We start from the raw sequence: 18,776 nt of genomic DNA on the forward strand, positions 1-18,776 counted from the left end.
GCTCTGTACCTTCTTTTAACTTCATTTAACTTCATTTAACTAGTGTATTTATAAACACTTCCATTAGTTTTTGATACAGTTGTGCTGGTCCCTTGCCTTATTGCCAGTCTTTCCTTCTCAGAATCTGTCTGCTGCTATGTGTGTAATACATTTTCCCTACAAGTAATTACCAAGTTTTATCCCCTGTAAGTCACTGCTTACCATTTCCATAAATCTGTTCAAGTTTGGGGGTGTTTGTTGTTGTTGTTACTGTCTGTTGTTCAGCTGATTTCACTTTCAGACTAATTACATTCCACTTTCAGGTTTTCGATTTGTTCATCCAAATTAGCCAGAAAAAAAAATTAAACCAGCTGATTTCCTTTTTGGCTCAACCATGTAAAATATAAATTTCTTGTCCCTGACATGTTCCAAGGTCTATTTGAACATACAATTTTATCGCATCCAGTTGCTTTTCAAATGGATAGAAGGATAAAGTGTTTGGTGTTTTTTTAATATTACCAAAAGCTTTGATAATTGTTTGCAGAAGGTACTTTTACCACTGTCTTCTGATTGATGCAGATACTTACCTAAGACATTGTTCTTACCTTCGGCCAGAAATACTCTGCAAATGATCTTCAGTATACAGTGCAATATCTCTTCTTTTTGCTGCTTCCTTTTTTTTTTAGTTTTGGGAGGCAGGGAGGCAAAGGGGAATGCCAGTATATAGTCCTGTGATTTATCCCACCATCAGTAAAATGGCAATATCCGATTTGTATCTCTTATTTCTGCTCATTCAGGGTATCCAAGCAGATAACATTAAGGAAGGTCTGGGCTGTGTTTGGAATATTCCTTTTTTTTCCTTTTTTTTTTTTTTTATCTCCTTAATACAGTCTTTAGTCTTGGTGGGAGATGTTGATAGAGTCTTGTCTGATTTTTATTAAAGAAACCTGATAAAACCTTTTTGATCTGATGTACAAAGGTAACTGGGAAAACGTGATGTATAAATATGATCTCCATTGGTCTGCTTTCACTTTGAAGGCAAAAATGAGAAAAAATCCTCTTCACATACCTATCCAAATCCACACCTACCAAATTCTCATTTTCCGAACCTAGCAAGACAATAGAGCAATACAGAGCTTGCAGCTGCACTTACAGATTATTTTTTGAAACATTCTAGGTCATTCTTTTTCTAGTAATTAAATTGAGATGTACTTCTGTTTATTGGGGCTACTATTTTGAAAGCCTGCCCATATCTACTGTTTTGCTGAAGAATTTTGGAATCGTTGAGGGGAAAAAAGCACATAATCTTCAAGCTTTTGCAGTAAGCAAGGGTGGAAATATTTATATAGGTTATTGAGATTGTTTTATCTGATTCAGATCACCAGATACTCAGACATTGCAAGGAAGAACTACATATAGGCTTTTCTATAGTAGCAACTGCCTGTGGAGGAGAACACACAGGGAAATTTTGTGGGTTTAGTTAACATTTCTCCAGAAACTTCAATTCAGAGATGATCTAGTTGTTCAGAAGGTGTCACACATCAGTATTGTCCTGCAAACTGATGCAGTGTTAGAATGTAATGCTTTGAAGCAAACTGAGTGTTTGCCTTGAAAGTAGTTGTTTCACATCAAAGTATTTGCTCTGCCTTCCTATATGGAAGAGAATAATCCAGTGGCATAAGATTTTTGGTTTACTTTTAACAAAAACGTTAGCATTTTTGTTATATGAATGTGGAACAGACTCTTTCAGTAAAATCTCCTTGTTGCCATTCTGTGTTCAAAAGATCTCAGCATTAGAAAATTTCTGATTTAGAAGTATTGTAACTTGAGACTATTTCAGTTTCTTATCCCCTTTCCTGCGTTCTAAATTTATTACTTTGGGGGAAATTATTTGTTTAAAGAATGTAGAAGAATATTGTCAGTAAGTTTTTGTTTTCTGTTATTGAATGGATAAAAAAACCTTCAATCTCTGCAGCAGCCTACTATCTGTCTTGGAGAAAATTAATTCTTTGAAAAATGATGAAAAATGAAATTTTTTAGTAGTCTCCAGCACCTTCAGCAGTATTGGCTTTTTAAGTTTGTTCTGTGGAATTGTTTGGTAGGATTTTTCATTGGATGTTTTGCTATTCCCAAATAAGACTGAAGTGGTTTTGACTGTTCTGGGGTTTTACTTGGCTTAAAAGCAATTGAAATACAGAATTTACTGTGCCCTGTCAAAACATCCACCTGTCATACTCTTTATCCTCCTTGCAAGTCACAAATGCTCTATAGTTAATAGATTGGTTTTTTTAATAGATTGGTTTTTTCCTTGCAAGCATGAGATTTTATTATTGTTACTTGTTATAACTGTGAATGATGATGGTGGATTAGCTGTTTTATAAATCTGCATATAATATTTAGTATTTTATTTGTCTTGGTAGGCCTCAACAAATAACGAAAGTTCAAATCACAGTTTTGGAAGCTTGGGATCTTTAAGTGATAAAGAATCAGAGGTAAGTATATGGGGGAGATTCATCATTACTTCACAATTTTAGTGCTGCAAGTAATAATTTTATATTCCACTTTGTCTTATTTTATATAGAAGCTTTTAAAGTAAAATACAAAATACGCAGCTAGATAAGAAAAAGCATACATTACTAAAAGATACCATTTCTTGAAGGAGGAGACATTACTTCATAAAAATTTCTTAGGATTTTTGGTCATGAAACTAGGTGCTTCTCCTCCTGTATTATCTTACGTAGTCATGTTGTGATGATGCATACAGCTTTTGGAGATCAAAATGCTTAAAACAGTTTGCTGTCTTTTGTTTACTAAGTAATAAGGTTTTTATCAGCACAGATAAACTTTGACTAGTCTTTGGCTGCATCTTTAAAAATAATCTAGAAACTAGTTTGCTATGTTTTCTTCAAAAATATGGATTTACTCCAAGTTCAGGCAGGAGCTATCATCTGCATTTGTAAAAGCTGCAATTGTCACTGTGTGTTCTCTTACCTAGTACCACTTCAGAATCCAAAAAAAGGATTCATACTATTAATAGGCTTTAATGTGCAGAGTGCAGATTTCCCCGGAGTAGAAGATTTGCCTCTTAGTGACCAGCATTAATATAGGTACTCTAATGCAGCTCTCAAAATTTACCTGTTTTGGAGTCAGCGAGTCCTTTTTGACAATTTTGCCTGTGTACGTCACAGATTGCATCAATAAGATTATACCCATTGTAAGCAGGAGCGTATTTCTAGCCAAGGCTAGACCTGTGTTTAAGGATGTGTCATGCCAGAGGGAATGTTGTTTGGAATGTGCTTTCAACGTTAATTTCACTTTATTTGGGGGCCTAATTGTTCATTCACTTAGTCACTATGAGACACTGTCTGATGTTTGCTTTTACGTTGGACTGACTAGCAAGTGAATTTAGTTTATTCCTAATACCAATATCTTCTAAAGAATTGTGTGATTTCATGTTTTTCTCTTTGAAAAAGGCTCTACTATCGTTTTTTCCCCTTGTCTTTCCCGGCTGGATTTTCCTTTCAATTGTATATAGACTATTTTCTTAACCAAAAGAGTCTGCCTGTTGCTTTTCTTCATGGCTTTTCCTAGAAATACTTTTGGTAGTGTTGCAGTGAAGCAGTTCTGATGTAGGGGTGGGAATGGAAATGTGCTGCAGTAGCCTGAAGGTTACAATGCATTATTGCAATTACTTGACAGAATAACGTGTCTGATTAGTCAAGTGATCTCAGAACACCAACTATATGTGTAATAACTTTTTGGTGTAGAAAAATATTATTTTACAGTTGTATAAATGAGATATGGAGGCAAGGGTTTTCCAAGGCATGTAAATTTGAAAGTTTGATGCCTATCTTTGGTGTTTTAACCTCAAGCAATGCTTCTGGGTAGGGATACTTGGGTTTGTTTTCTTTTTACATGTTCTAAAACTTGGATTCTAAAATAGAAATAGGCTTTTTCTTAAAAAAATCGCTTCACAGACAGATTTCCAGTGCTCCATTGCACTGTGCTTCAGGTTTCTTCTGTTTTCTGAAAGATGAGTCTTAATGACATAGAACAATGAAATATAATTTCTTCAGCCATTTTCAGAAGTTGTCAGTTGTATTCACTTAAATTACAATTGTAATACCAAATATGATAATAAGTTTTTAGAGTTTTGTTCTTAAAAATAACATCTGGTTACTTATATACGGTAATCCCATAAAAGCACACTTTAGTTCTCAATATTGCAAACTGGTTGTGGGATTTTTTTGAGGGGGGTGGGGGTGGTCGTGGTGGTTTTTTGGGTGCTTGGGTTTTTTAATGGTGTGACAATGAAGGTTTCCTCATAATAGGGAATTCCTCTTGTGGATGGTAGCATAGAAGTACAAAGACTTACTCATATGGGAAGCAGAGAACTGTTTCATCACAATAGATTTTAGGAGGAAAAAAAAGTAGAAATGCAAGTCTCAGAATAATTGAAATTAATTTCTAGCAAGAATGTCAGTTTCTGATCAATTTGTGATGGTACATTCATGTCACCGTTCTGTGCTTTCATCACTAAGCAACACATTAAAAGAAAAAGTCTTTCACAGTTTTCAAAACAAGGCAGGCTTCTCGCACACACACATACACACACACTCTTTTTGTTTCTGGTGTGAATTTTTTCCTTTTTTACTTTTTGCACATGGGGTTGCAGAAAATACACTCTCTTTTTGTTGTTTTTCTGTCTGATGGATGTATTAAGAGAGGCAACTTATCTGAATAATATAGTTTTAATTGAGATACTTCACAGAGGTAAACTTTGATCTGCAAAATAACTTGAACCAGGCTTTACTCTGGATTCAGTTCAGCATTGTAAGCAATAAACATTAGCTGCATGTTTAATATTAATATCCAGACCTGTATTCCAGTTTCTTTTTAAATGTATACATTATTTTTATTTTATTAAATGCTTTATTACTGTTGTACATAGGTCCTAATTTGAGTGTATATTAGCTATTTGTAGTTAAGATAAATCCTAAATTGGCTTCCTCGGGTTATGAACAAGTGTTTCTGGTAGTCTTCTGATATTTCGGCCCTCCCCACCATCCCTCATTAAGGAGATTGCTCTTCCCTGTTTTGGTTACAAATACATTCTTTTATTTATAACTAGTATTTTCTGTTCTCCATAGATAATGAATTATGTAAAGGAGGACAGCTTTGTTTGTTGCTTGTTTTGTCCAGTTTGATTAGTTATATAAATGTTTCACTGTGCTCTCTAGTAGTTGCTGTTTAGTTGCTGTGGTTCCCAATAATCCAGAACCCTCATAAATGTAATTTCAGAAGTAACTAAAGGTTTGATCTAATTGAAATTTATAATGTGCTGCAGAGGAAAACAGTGCTGCTGTATTTGCTGTAGCTGTGAAGCTTGGGGGGGGGTAGGATTTAGAAGAAAATAATTGTGGAAAACTATCAACTCATTATGCATATGAAAAATATTTACAACAAAATAATAAGTATTAAGCAGACTGGAGATCTACGTTTTAAGAGACAAAAAATTAAAAAATGTATTTTATTACACGTTAATTTCTTTTTTTCTCTACAAAATTAAATTCCTGAATTATGTTGTTACCAGTTCTACAGTAATGGTGGAAAATATGTAACTATACGTAAAATACATAAAAATACTTATCCAAGTATTTTTTTTTTAAGAGGATTAACTATTTGAGAATTGGTACTTAGAAATGTGTATTTTATAAAAGAGGATGTGGAAAGCCAAGATTTAAAACTGTAAATGTGAAGAGAGAACTCAGGGGAAGCATATTAAAATTGAAGGGTAAACTAGGATCAAGACCATGATGTATGAGGCTCTGGTGGTGGGCCAAGCTGTGGATAATTTTAACGTAGCTTTACAATCTAATTTTGGATAACTTCAAAACTAGTTGTCTTGCTTGTGGAGTAGTGCTGTTTTAATCTAAGTCTTGGCTATATGTAAATCCTTCTGAAGTAGCTGAAAACAGCTTCAGTCTTCATTTTTCAGGATACTCTTCAGCCCCATTAGTCTTCAATTTCTTGTAATTCGTGTGATTTCATTCATTAGAAGAGATTTTGGAGAACGTATTCTAGTGATGTAAGCTGTACATTACCATGTGAATTTTGTACTTGGAAGAGGTGAGCGTGACCTTGTTGGGTAACCTCATTACTAACCTGATTAGTGTGCTAATACTTTTTAGTTTGGAAGGTTAAATTAAACACTGAAAAAATCAGAAGAGCTTAAGGAAATAGACACTTATGAGTTACTTGAGCTTCAGTTTTAAAACTATAAACCTTTTTAAATATCTTTTTTTAAATACAAGACATCAGTCACTGCAGTTCAAAACTAATTTTGGTGGGGGAAATCTTAAGTATTTACTCATTAACTGCCTTTTAAACAAAATTTTTTGCTTGGTGTAGTAGGCAAAACTGACTACATTAGAATGATAACTGCAGAATTGAAAGCTGGAAAATAAAACTGACATGAAAATGTTAGATTAAATAGTTTCAATTTATTTTTGTGGAAAGATAGCTTAATGCCATTTGTTTACCTGGCAGTAATTGCAAGTTATTAAAGTAATATTTCTGAGCTATGCTTTTGGCTTTTAGAATCATGCAGTCTGAAGATAAAGTAATTTCCAGAAGTCTGTGTTGTACAGTTTGCTAATGTAAAAAGCAAACTGTAAAAGATGCAGATTTTGGTTGGAAGAGTTTATTTAAAATAAAATGTATTTAGTTTGAATTTCATTTGTAGCCTGATAATGCACCAGGTACAATTGTAAAACTTTCAAAGGTATTTTTATGAAGGTATCCACAGAGCTAAAACTTCTAAAAAAAAAAATACATGATATAAATAAGAAAGACCTTTTTGTCCTACTGTTCTTTTATAGACTGATAATTTTCTGTGGATCACAGGTAACTTAAAGTGGTTCTTTGCCAAAATAAATATTTTAGGATATTAGTAGTAAAATTATATTTGAAAGTATCCACATGAAGATTTTGGAACTGAAACATAACTTGAAATGCTTGTAGGGATGGGTTGAAATTTGAATTTTGGTATCATTTGCTGTGTTGAGAAAAGGTACGTGGAGTACAAAGTGACGAATACAGTGAAATAATAAAATGATGGTATCATAAAAAAAATTAAGCATCTTGTCACTGATTTCAAATTTAGTCCAAGGTATTAGGGGTCATTGATTTCTTGATTGTAGAACAGAGTACATGTAATGGCTTCTGTGCTTTCTCCAGCTTCTGTTATGAAGCTGCTTAGAGGCTGAATACATACACAGCTGCAGTATCTTTTCCTTGAACCAAAGCAGCTTGCAGAATTTAACTTACACTGGGGAGACTAACTGGTTTGAATCCTCAGATCAAGGGAGAGCAAATATAATTTAGAGATGCTTCTGATCACAGCCCTTTCTTGTTATCTGTGTTGTACATGCTGACTGTAGTTTCTAGGCAACTATATGTAATATTTCTGGAATAAAAATTTAACAGGTCTGTATTTTTTTCACTTATCATTGATGTTTTTCTTTGACCTTCTTGAGATACAAATAAAATGGGATGGGGATGGCAATACTTTCCAAGTGGATACTCAAATTTTGAGCAATTGCTTGCTCTCTCCTTTTTTTTTTTTAATCCTAAGCAGATTCTAGAAATCTACAGTTTATATTAGTTTGGAGATGACTCCTGCACTTTGAAAATGCATAACATTATTGGCTTCTTATCAAAGCACTAGCACTTCATTTTTATAGCATGACAAAGTGTAGAAAACGCCATCACGAATCGGCTTATTTCCCTAAGTATTAAGCTTTAAAACACCCAGAAACAAAGATACGAAGATCTTGGTAAAATGTAGCCATAGTGAAATCAAATTGGGTGTTCATAAACCCCAGAATGGATGAAAAGGTATGATTGCTTAACAATTAATATGTAGAATTGCCTTTTGGGAAATTATTTAAGAATTCTCACTTTCTTAAGTATCTTTTCTCACTTGTATTTGTCTGATTGACCAAGGACCATATTATCTGCTTCAACTATGATCTGAAATTACATCCCTGCTGAATTGTGAAATCATGTTTTATGAATGAGGATTTACATTAATTTCACAATAATATAGCAATAATATAAATAAATAGAGCTGCTGTTGGATCATATTCTTTTTGTTGCTTGTAGACTCCAGAGAAGAAACAGTCAGAACCTTCCAGAGGAAGAAAAAGAAAAGCAGACAGTCAGAGTGAAAGCAGCCAAGGTAAACTAAAATATAAATTGATTAAATAGTTACTGCATGTACTTAATCAAATTATAATGCACAAAATTTTCACTGTTAACCTTAAAAAATCTGTATTTTTGCTTGCATAAGATAGGTGTTGGGTTTTGGATGATAAATTATGTATCCTCCCCCCTCTGCCCTCATTTGTCACTGGAAGGCATGGGCAGGTAAAACCCAAACTGGGCTGGTGATTACCTGTAAGAATTGTGCACCACTGCGTGTGCAACTTGCAGCTATGATACAACTCAGTATACTTTTTAAGAACTGTAGCAGCTCTTCTCATCCAAAATACCTTTGTGGTTTGTATTTCTTTTCAGTAGGTAAGGTAAGGGGGAAAGGGAATTATGGATTATAATACCCAATTGCTTGTTTTTCAGGTATATTTAAAAATTGAATTTTATTCTTTCTTTTCTATGGATTATTGTACGGGGTAGTTGTCTAAAGGGTTGGGGAAATCAGGATGAAATTGATTTCTGATTTAATATTTACAAAGCATAGTTTTTGTCAGTCCTCTCTTTAATATGACTTTTGGGTAAGGAATGGTCTAAATTTAACCTCAAAAGAAAAATTCATCAAAAGAGGAGAGGAAATAGTTTTGATAACATCTGTATTAACTTTTTTTGGTTTCTAACTGAGCTAGGAAATGTCACTTCAGATACGTATCAATGGGCTCCATATCTGGAAGTCTTCATGATGCAACATGCTATTAGTAGAAGAATTATGTAGTTTGACTAAAATTAATTTCTTTGTAAGTGTTGCTTCATAGAGACCTGCTTTGTTTGAAGAACTTGAATGAAATTTCCTACTTCCATTGTTCTAGAAGCCTATCCTTCCTGCTACCAATGAGAGTTGAAATTAGAGATGATAGAAATTTTAGGAACTTTTTGTCATAGACATTATAATAATGTCTTATAATTGCTATTTTACTGTCAGCAGCAGTGAAACTGAATAGTCTGCACAGCAGTATTCTCAAGGACCTAGTCTAGGGAGCTGTAGCATGTTGGAATGGTACATACAGTACAGTGGAAGCACACCAAATACCACTATCGAAAAAAAGAACAAGAGATCTATCTCTTGTATATTGCATACCTAGAATTTTTGTGATATGTACTTTGTGATATGTGAAATGAGCCATAAATGGTGAAGAAAAGTATTATTTACAACAAGGAAGTAATTGGGAAGTGGGATAAAAATCAGTGTAAATCTATTTGTAATTGGCTGTGCCAAAATGATATATTTCTTCAGCGTGGAGTTCTGTAACATGATATAGAATAGATTTTTCTATACTGAAAGGGAATGCAGTCTTGTCTCATTTATCTGGGTGAAAGCAAATTTTAATTTGATAAAGTGGTATATGAGAATTAAGCATGAAGACAGAAATCACTCGCAGAATTATAGGGTGCTAAAGAACTGGCTAAACGGCAGTAGCAGCAATGTGAACACTAACTGGGCAACTACTGGAAGAGTTAGGTGTATGCTGTTCTAGGTGTTTGAATATTTAGGTAAACTTAAATATTTCTGTTTAAAGTCTTGACACAGAATGGGCTGCCAGATATCTCTGTTTCTTCATGATATTTTTTAGTGACACAAAGTTAGCAGCAGTGCCAGCACATTGGACTAGAATTTAGAGCTGAAGCAACAGAAAAGCTTGGAAATCTTGGCTAAGTCCAAAATTACATTTTTGGACCTATGGCTAATTATTTAATTCATCAAAATAATTTCTTTCTATAAAGGAAAAAGCTTTGAACAATAGTCCATGTTAAAGATATCTCCTGACAGGTAGTCTGACCTATACAAGAGACAAATACAGTCTTAAGATTTATCAGTCATCTTAGGGCCAAATAGATGAAAGCATTTATGCCACTGGGTAAAGCATTGGTGCAATCTCTGGAATGCCACATATAGGTCAGGTCCTCATGTTGAAAAAAGATTCATTCACATTGATGCTTCTCAAATCTCAATACTGATTAAGAGAAAAGAAATTCTACTCTCTCATTCTGCTCTATTTATCTCCCAGGTTAACCCTGAGAGTTAATCGATTCATAATCAGGTTGGGAGGAATGGAAATACTTGTCACCCTCCATGCCCTCACTGTTACTGGCACTTGGGCTGGACATTTGGGCACAGTGACTCACCTGGATCATATAATGTTATAAACTTGGATAATTTGGTATTTTGGAAGTGGATGAACTTTGAGATAGTTCTTAAAAAGGGGAAGGACTTGAAGCTAAAGGTTTGATCTGTAGGATGAGAGATGAGTTTCCTGTTATCTAGAAGAGGTCTAAGTTTACTGCTAAGTCTGCACTAATCTGGTTTAGGAATTGAAGTGTGACTTAATTTCTGATTTCTCAATGAATGGAATATGCAAATTTCTTTGTTGTGGCAAATCCTTTAATTATCTACATAAGGAGATCAAATAGTAGCACATCAAAGAAAACCAATTAACAAGTGGTAAGACTTGCTATAATTACTATATAGGTAAAAATGTAAGACATCTATAAGTAATTTATTTAATCAATTCTAGCATGCATTAATGTATTTTTTTCAGGAAAGAATATTGGGGGACGTGGTCACAAGATAAGCGACTATTTTGAGGTAAAGTTTTTGTGTGTTTGTAAAACTTTAGCTTTAAAATGTGCTTTTAGCACTTTTTTATGTTAAAAGGATTTTTGTTTGTAATGGACAGGCCTCTCGAGAGAATACTTTCTTGTCTTTGTGTATGTTTATGAGTATTAAACCTTGAAGTAGAGATGCACTGTCTCTTGGTGCAATCTGACCTAAAATACAAAAAACATTTTCTTTCACGCTTTTCTTTAAGTAGACAAAGGCTACACTACTAAAAGTAGTACAATCTGATTTACAAATCTTGTGTACAGATAAGCCATGTCATTCAGTAGATGTTTAATGTATTTTGATAATAAGATTGACTAATTGGAGGGCCATATCTTCTCTACAGTACCAAGGTGGAAACGGCTCTAGTCCAGTGCGAGGCGTACCTCCTGCAATCCGATCTCCTCAGAATTCACATTCCGCTCCTTCTTCTGTAAGTTCGTGAACTTTGTAACTGCTGGAGAAACTTTCACAGTCTAAAAGTAGCATAATTGAAAATAATCATATTCAAGGGAAGAGTTTTCAAAGTAAGGAATCCTTGGAAGATGTTCATTATTTGAACAGGGAAAAAAAGGATCAAATTAAATATTAAAACTAAAATTTTTTGTTAATGCTGGGACTTTTTTTCCAAACCATCATTTTTAAATGCAAAGAAAGTATGTAAAATGAAAAAATGTTAAAATGTTCTAATGACACCTATTTAGAAAGTTCACACAAAGGGGAGGATTTTTGTTACTTATGAGGAAACTGGACCCCTAACTTGGGACTTTAAAAGCTCAGGTTTTGATAAATTGTAAGTTTTTTCATAATTGACACCTGATTTGCCTGTATCCTTTTAAACTTCTTTGCTTATCACGCTAATTAATTGTTTTCTTCCTCATATGCACAATTGCAGTGTTATGCATATCCGCATGTGATTCTGAATTGCCAAACAGATTCTGCCAGTTACAGAAAGGGTTTGTTTTCTCTGCTGGTAGACCTCAGCTTTTGTTCCATATACTTTCAACTTAAGGCATCCTCTTATTCTTGCTGACAGTATGGAGTGTAATACAGAATGTAGAATTTGGCTTGAAGACGGTCTCATTCACACAAACTGGTGGATTTTGGAAAGTTTCATTAACAGGATTTGTGTTCTGATCTGCACTAGCTTCCCCTTTGTGGTTCTCCCATGGGAAATAACCACTCCAAAAATAACTCACATTATTTTTGAGTTGTGAAAGCTTAGAATCAGAAAAATAAGTCTGTGTAAGTCTGACATCACCTTATGTTAGTCTTGTATTGTCTTAAATCTTTCAATCTGTTTCCAAAAGTGACAATCTTTAGTTTTCTCAGAGAATATATTGCATCCTTTCTACACTACAAGTGATATATAACAGCATAGTGATAGCTCTCAGTGCAGTACTCCAAGTAGTATTTTCTTTAATAAAGATACCTGATTTCTCTATTCTATCTTGTTTTCCTGCCATGAGTTGTAAACAAGTCTATATTCATAATTATTACAGCTGTATCTAAAATACTTTGTTTTCATATATTCCAGGTTCGACAGAATAGTCCTTCTCCTACTTCATTAGCTTTTGGGGACCACCCTATCACACAACCAAAGCAGTTATCTTTTAAAATTACTCAGGTAACTATTTTTGGGTCGAGCTGTCCTGTATCACTTAAGACTGTGGAAAAAACCTGATAGGTATATTTCTTTGTCTGTCAACTTCTTCTAAACTCTTAAAGGCTTTCAAAAGCTTTGCTTTTTATAGTCCACCAAAGCATTTCTCTGTTAAGTTCAGCAGGTCATAATTTAAATCTCTCTGATTAGTTTTGTATTCTGCACTTGCTCTGCTGCCAGTGTTGCACTTCACAAGTAGTTAGATGACCATGTCATCGGTAGGCTTTTACTCAAGCTTTGTGTGATCTTAGAAGTAGAGGCTGCTCTTTCAGGCAGTATTTGAAGTGACAGCTGCTGTTGTCATATTGCATTTAAAATATGACATTGAAGAAGAAAAATGAGTTGCTGATCAGAATGATCAAGATGTAGTTCTGTCATGAGTTTTAAAAGCCAAAAGCAACTGTTTTATCCTCTCTGTCATTTATGACATGATCTGTTCTATCTTTCACAAGTTAGTCAGAACAAGTCTACTTCACCTGTTGACCAAATACAGAGAATTTAAAGTAATTAGCTGACATTTACATTCGTGACCTGTTTTGTATGCTTTTTTGTGAACAATAACTTTCCCCTTAGAGATGACATCTTGTAATACTGTTAGTGGTTTGTCACGACAGTTCACAGTCATACTCATGAAGAGGGAAAGCAGTTTTGATTAAGAACCTTCTCTGTCACTTTCAAAACACATGAAAATAAGATGTGCTAGTTTTGTTGAATGTTTTAAAGCAGTTTATTTTTCTGCATAACAAACATGAGAAAATAATGCTGTAATTGTTAAAGGAAAGGATAAATATTTCAAAATGTTCTTTTTAGACTGATCTCACAATGCTGAAATTAGCTGCACTAGAAAGTAATAAAAATCAAGACTTGGAAAAGAAAGAAGGTCGTATAGATGACTTACTCAGGGTAAGTGTTAGACATGGGGTAAAGATGTTTATTCAGAACAACAGACAGTCAATCTGAAGCAAGTATTTTGAATGTTTGAATAACCTTATTTTTAAAAATTGCCCTTGAGTTACCTAAATTAAAAGGTGAAATGAGTTTTTAATTTTGGGTTGGGGTTTTTTTTTTTCCCCCTGAAAATCCAAGAAGTCTATAAAATGAAATGTATAAAGCTTTTTTTTCTGCTTCTGTGCTACAGCTTGTTAATGATTAAATATTTTTACAGACTTTCTGAAGGTACAAAGAAAACTGATGCTGTTTTGCAGGCAGTTGATTAATTCCTTAAGTTCATGATATAATTTGACATAACAGGTGGTGGTTTTGTTGTTCTAATTGTGAATAGCAGTTATCAGTGCTACAGAAAAAAAAAATCAATGCTTGTGCTCTTGAAAGAAGTGTTAGAGAGGTGATACTTAGAAATATGAAATAAAAAGCACTTTTCACAAGTTGTAGTCTATTTAGTGCTAATATGTAAACAAGTACACACATATTAACCTGTACATGCAGATTTTTCTAGCACATGTTCAACAGTATGGGATAGACAAACTTAACCTTAAAAAAAAATCACTTAGTTTTAAACAAAATAATATTGCTGTGCTTTTTAAGGTAATAATTTAAATACAGTTGGGATGTAGGGAACTTGTTAAACTTCCTACTCAGATAATTGAAACTTTTATCATTGTGAACTTCTTGTTTCCTTTTTAAAAGTTAGGATTTCACATGACTTCAGTCAGATGTAAAGGATCCAGAGCTAAAATTAAACTTTCAGTTTAACACTGGAGGACTAGAAATGGGATCAGTACAATGCTTTTATATATTATCTATATGTTGAATGCTCTGTGATACAGAATGCAGCTCAGTGTAAAGGAAACAAAAAAGGAAGCGAGACATCCTTCTACAATATGGGATAGATCTGTGAAATGAGATTTTTGCATATATATTCATTTCGTATATATACACATGTATTTAAGTTTATGCATGTTCCTTACTTCAGTCATGTGAAGGTAAATATGTTTATTTTCTATGACAGCCGATTTAAACAAAAGTAGTTTTTCCATATATCTTTTCATATTTTGTATGTATTTGTTAGGCTAACTGTGATCTTAGAAGACAAATAGATGAACAACAAAAGCTACTTGAAAAATATAAAGAAAGATTAAACAAATGTATTTCAATGAGCAAGAAGCTTCTTATCGAAAAGGTAAGTTTACTGCTTTTAAAATCTTTGATTAAAAACTGAGGGTGCTGCAGAACTCCATTATGATTCCTTCATTTTAATTTAAGGAGGGTTTTCCCCAAGTAATTCAGATATAACAAAATAAAAAATATAAGAATTTAGCATGTGGCAAATTATCTGGACAACCTGTCAGAATAAGATTACAGTGGATGAAAAAAATTCTGAATTGTGGAGAGGAGACAGATAAAATCTCTTTGAGAGACACTGAAGTGGCTGAGATAATTTTTCATGTACAATGATTAAATGCTATGTTAGCTCTGAATTAATGGAAACAAGGAAATGAAGGTGACCATTTACATTCATACTACTGTAAAGGAAATGTTTATTTCAAATCTAATGCTAATTATATGTAAACCAGCACCAATTTCTTAGAAGGTAAGGATATTTGTTTCTCTCCCTTTTCTTCAAAATAAAAAAAAAAAAACAAAAAACCCCAACCAAGAACCAAAAAGTGAATAGAAAATCAGTTCATTAAAGTTAGGATAGAAAAAAATTTAACGTAAACAGCCAGGTCTCTTCCCTAACACTAGCTGCTAGATACTGCTGTCAGATACAAGGGCACAAACTGATCTGCTGGAGGAATAGGGAGAATTTCCTTACTAGCAGGCCATAAATAAATTATTGCAGTCCTTTTTAAGTTCCAGCATGAGGGGAATGTGGGGAAAAGAAGCATCAGATCTGATCAGCATGATGCTAGGTGAGCAGCTTCAGACTGAGGGTATCACAATAGGCCATTTTTCATGAAAGGTCATACAGGTGTCCCTTTTGATCTAGAAGTCTGTTTGCACAAAGATCCTTAATTCTCACTTCAACTTCTTCCTACTTTTTCCTTTCTCTCTTTTATTTTTTTTCTTTCTTTTGTATGCGTGTGGGTAATTTTGGGCCACAGATATTTATAAAGAAGCGAGCGTTTGTAACAATTAAAGAAGCTTCTGTCCATCAGCGGTGCTCATAGTGCTCGCTCTTCTTGTGCTGAAGCAGACTAGGTAGACTCAGTTATTTATTACATCCCAAGGATGCTTGTGGTAGTAGTGACTGGTTCTGAGAAGGGCATCTGCTTCTGTTACTGCAAGTTAAGTCTACCTGCAGTGCGTTTCTACATAGAGGTTCCTGAACTCAGTCAGTTTGGTACAAGTAGTAACATAGATGCTCTGACAAGGGAGTTTCCAAGTTAAGTATAGTAGGTGCACTCTTTCTAATACCTAATCAGGCTCAATTAGTATAATAGGCATGTACAGACATAATTTTAATGTATGATGCTGATGCTCTGTCTGTTTTGCTGTACTTACAAGTAAAATATTTTGTTAATTATAAAGAACAGTGAACTTTATAGAAAAACTGTGTCAAACTCAGATTATCTTTTTTAGTGCACAAATCATTATTAGTACCAGGTCTGACAACTGCCAACTTTAGAAGTTCTACGGAAATGAGAATAAATGAAATAAAGTAATAAAAGATATTTCTATCTACTCTCCTTTTATCCCTCCCTTAGAAACTTGCTTGGGGGAGGGGGGGGCGGGAAGTGTTTTACTGACTTTTTGAACACTTTATATTACTACATATGAATTTTCTTTTTGTTGTTTTCTTAGAGCACACAGGAGAAGCTGGCAAGCAGAGAGAAGAGCATGCAAGACAGATTACGCCTGGGGCATTTTACAACAGTTCGTCATGGTGCTTCATTTACTGAACAGTGGACAGATGGCTTTGCATTTCAAAATCTTGTGAAGTTAGTCCATGCTATGTTCTTAAAATTCTCACTAATTGTTAGTTCCCTCTAGTGGATTTCTTTACTACTGAGGTTCTAGGATTTTCGTACATTGTATTTTGCTTTGCCTTTTGCAGACTGAGAATACAGTGCAGAACTCCCTTATGAGGGAGTACTAAGCTGGGTTCCCTTGAAAGACAACTTTGTTTCACTTGATTTTTAACTATCCTTAGAAAAGCATCAATGTACTAAATGTGCAGCACATAATTATTCAGCTGAGCTGGTAGAAAGAGCTGTAAAACTAAATTGGTGATTTTTCAGGCGTCTAACTACGTATCACTGGTGATCATTGGGGCAGATGAGGTCTGTGAAGTTCTCATTGGTCACATAGGTGTTGCCTGTGCATCCATCACTCTAGCAGCTTTTTCAGGCATCCTGCTCCTCAGTGCCATGGAGGACGAGTGACAAATCTGACAGCCTCGGGTAGGGTCTAGTGCAAGTGGATGGGGGAGAGCAGCCACCTGGAAAAGAGCTGCTGCAACAGGCATTTCAGCAGAGATGGGACCAAGGAAAAGGGCTCTGGGAGAGCATCGGGATAATGGTGAAATAATTAAGCAAGGCCTCAAAAGGTGTTCTTCGGTAATGGGTCTGATTCAATCTTTGGAGATGTATATAGGGGGATGTGTGTGTGTATATAGATATATATAAAAATGTAAAAGTAAGTCACCAAGATTTTAGTTTTTGAAGGGCATTGCATAGTTTTAGCATTACGTGATTGCCTAGGGCATTGGGGTTTTTTTAAAGAGTCTTAAATACTATCTGTATAACTGTTTTGCATAACAGCTGTAATTGTTTACCATACAACCAAGATGATGATTTACTTGGGATTGATCAGATCAAATTAAGTATTTTGCCTAAAAATCAAGTACACTCTGTTACATTTCTTTTTGTGGTATGAAAGGAGGTATCTACCAGCTCAGATACATTTCTTTTTTCTAATAGAGAAATCATGTGTAACATTTTGGAAAACAAAATAACCCCCACAACAAAAAACAAAACACTACATTTCAGAAGTAAATTGTGCCAAAACTTTAGCAAAATTTTTCCACGTCATGAAGAACATTGGTGTTCTTTTTCCTTGGAAATATTTTCACATGTACAGTAAATGTTCTAAAAATTTCTTTATGCTTTATCAGTTACAAAGGTAGTTCTTTAAAAAATGCAAAATGATGAAACTTTAATAAAGCTTTCTTTGGGGTTTACAGGCAGCAAGAATGGGTGAATCAACAAAGGGAAGACATTGAAAGGCAAAGAAAGCTCCTGGCCAAGCGAAAGCCTCCAACTACAAATAATTCTCAGGCACCATCTGCCAATTCTGAACCCAAGCAGAGGAAAAATAAAGCTGTGAATGGGGCAGAAAACGATCCCTTTGTTAGACCCAATTTACCACAGCTGTAAGTTTAACATTTCAATCAGTCTTTTACATAAATTCTCAGATATTGTCTGTGTGAGTTCTATTCAAATAACAGCATAAAAAGACACTCAGTATATTCAGCAGCTATATTCTCACTGAGGACTTGCTGATGTTAGGGAAATTTGCACCACTGCCTATGAAGATGTCATACAATTGCCCAATTTATTTTTGGTAAAGTCATCAGAGAAAGGCCCGTTATGTGTTTATGCAATGTTCCTTCTGTTTTCCTGATCTAGAGGAGTCCTTATTACGGTTTCCTCCTTTTACAGTGTCATTGATACCTATTGAACTTTTCTTGATCCACATTGGTTTAGGAACCTCTCCTTTAGTTAGAGATCATTTCATTTTTCATATAAGAGACTTTAGCTGACAAGAAAAGCATTTTTCAGCCTTCAGTATTTCAAGACATGTATCTACAACAAATGGAAAAGAATTTTTTTTTTTCCCCTTCTGAATGCTAGATCTTGAGAGCAACTGTCAGAAGTTACTGATCCCATCTCACATATTGACAATGTTGATTACTTTTTTTTTGTCATTTGAACATAAAAATTGAGAGCTATCAAAGAATTCTCCATTTTTTCAAGTGATATTTTTTTCCTGCAGACAGAAATGGCATAGTTCAAGGCACAGACAGATGTGTTCTTGACATTTAATTTGAGTATTTTAAGAAGTTGCTTCTTGGAGATATTAGTTATTGTCCTTGATGCTAAGAGGCTGCAGCTGATAGTGTGTCTGTTCCTAGTCAGCTTAAATAAAAAGTAAATAACTAGGGTTAAAAAGACTAACAAATTAATCTGTGTTACTTTGCAGAAGTAGGCTACATGTGTTGAACAAAATCACCTGTCACCTTTCACTTGCAGAGGTAGTAATTTATACCTCTGGGGGTGGCGGGTAAATAAATTACTC

General features: G+C 34.3%; 1 protein-coding gene across 3 annotated transcripts in view; it reads left to right on the top strand.

Moving 5' to 3' along the window:
• Positions 1 to 18,776, top strand: part of TLK1 (tousled like kinase 1) — a 69,742-nt gene that overhangs the window by 27,623 nt on the left and 23,343 nt on the right. For 2 of the 3 annotated variants that reach the window (XM_030488798.1, XM_030488800.1), the window contains exons 3-11: positions 2,400 to 2,471; positions 8,146 to 8,221; positions 10,791 to 10,837; positions 11,199 to 11,285; positions 12,390 to 12,479; positions 13,326 to 13,418; positions 14,545 to 14,655; positions 16,281 to 16,417; positions 17,662 to 17,850. In XM_030488798.1, coding sequence (XP_030344658.1) covers positions 2,400 to 2,471; positions 8,146 to 8,221; positions 10,791 to 10,837; positions 11,199 to 11,285; positions 12,390 to 12,479; positions 13,326 to 13,418; positions 14,545 to 14,655; positions 16,281 to 16,417; positions 17,662 to 17,850 — 902 coding nt within the window. The remainder of the gene's footprint in view (positions 1 to 2,399; positions 2,472 to 8,145; positions 8,222 to 10,790; positions 10,838 to 11,198; positions 11,286 to 12,389; positions 12,480 to 13,325; positions 13,419 to 14,544; positions 14,656 to 16,280; positions 16,418 to 17,661; positions 17,851 to 18,776) is intronic. The other variant, XM_030488799.1, reaches the window with a different exon arrangement.

This window comes from Strigops habroptila, chromosome 5 (genome assembly GCF_004027225.2).
Source record: "Strigops habroptila isolate Jane chromosome 5, bStrHab1.2.pri, whole genome shotgun sequence".
Taxonomy (NCBI): domain Eukaryota; kingdom Metazoa; phylum Chordata; class Aves; order Psittaciformes; family Psittacidae; genus Strigops; species Strigops habroptila.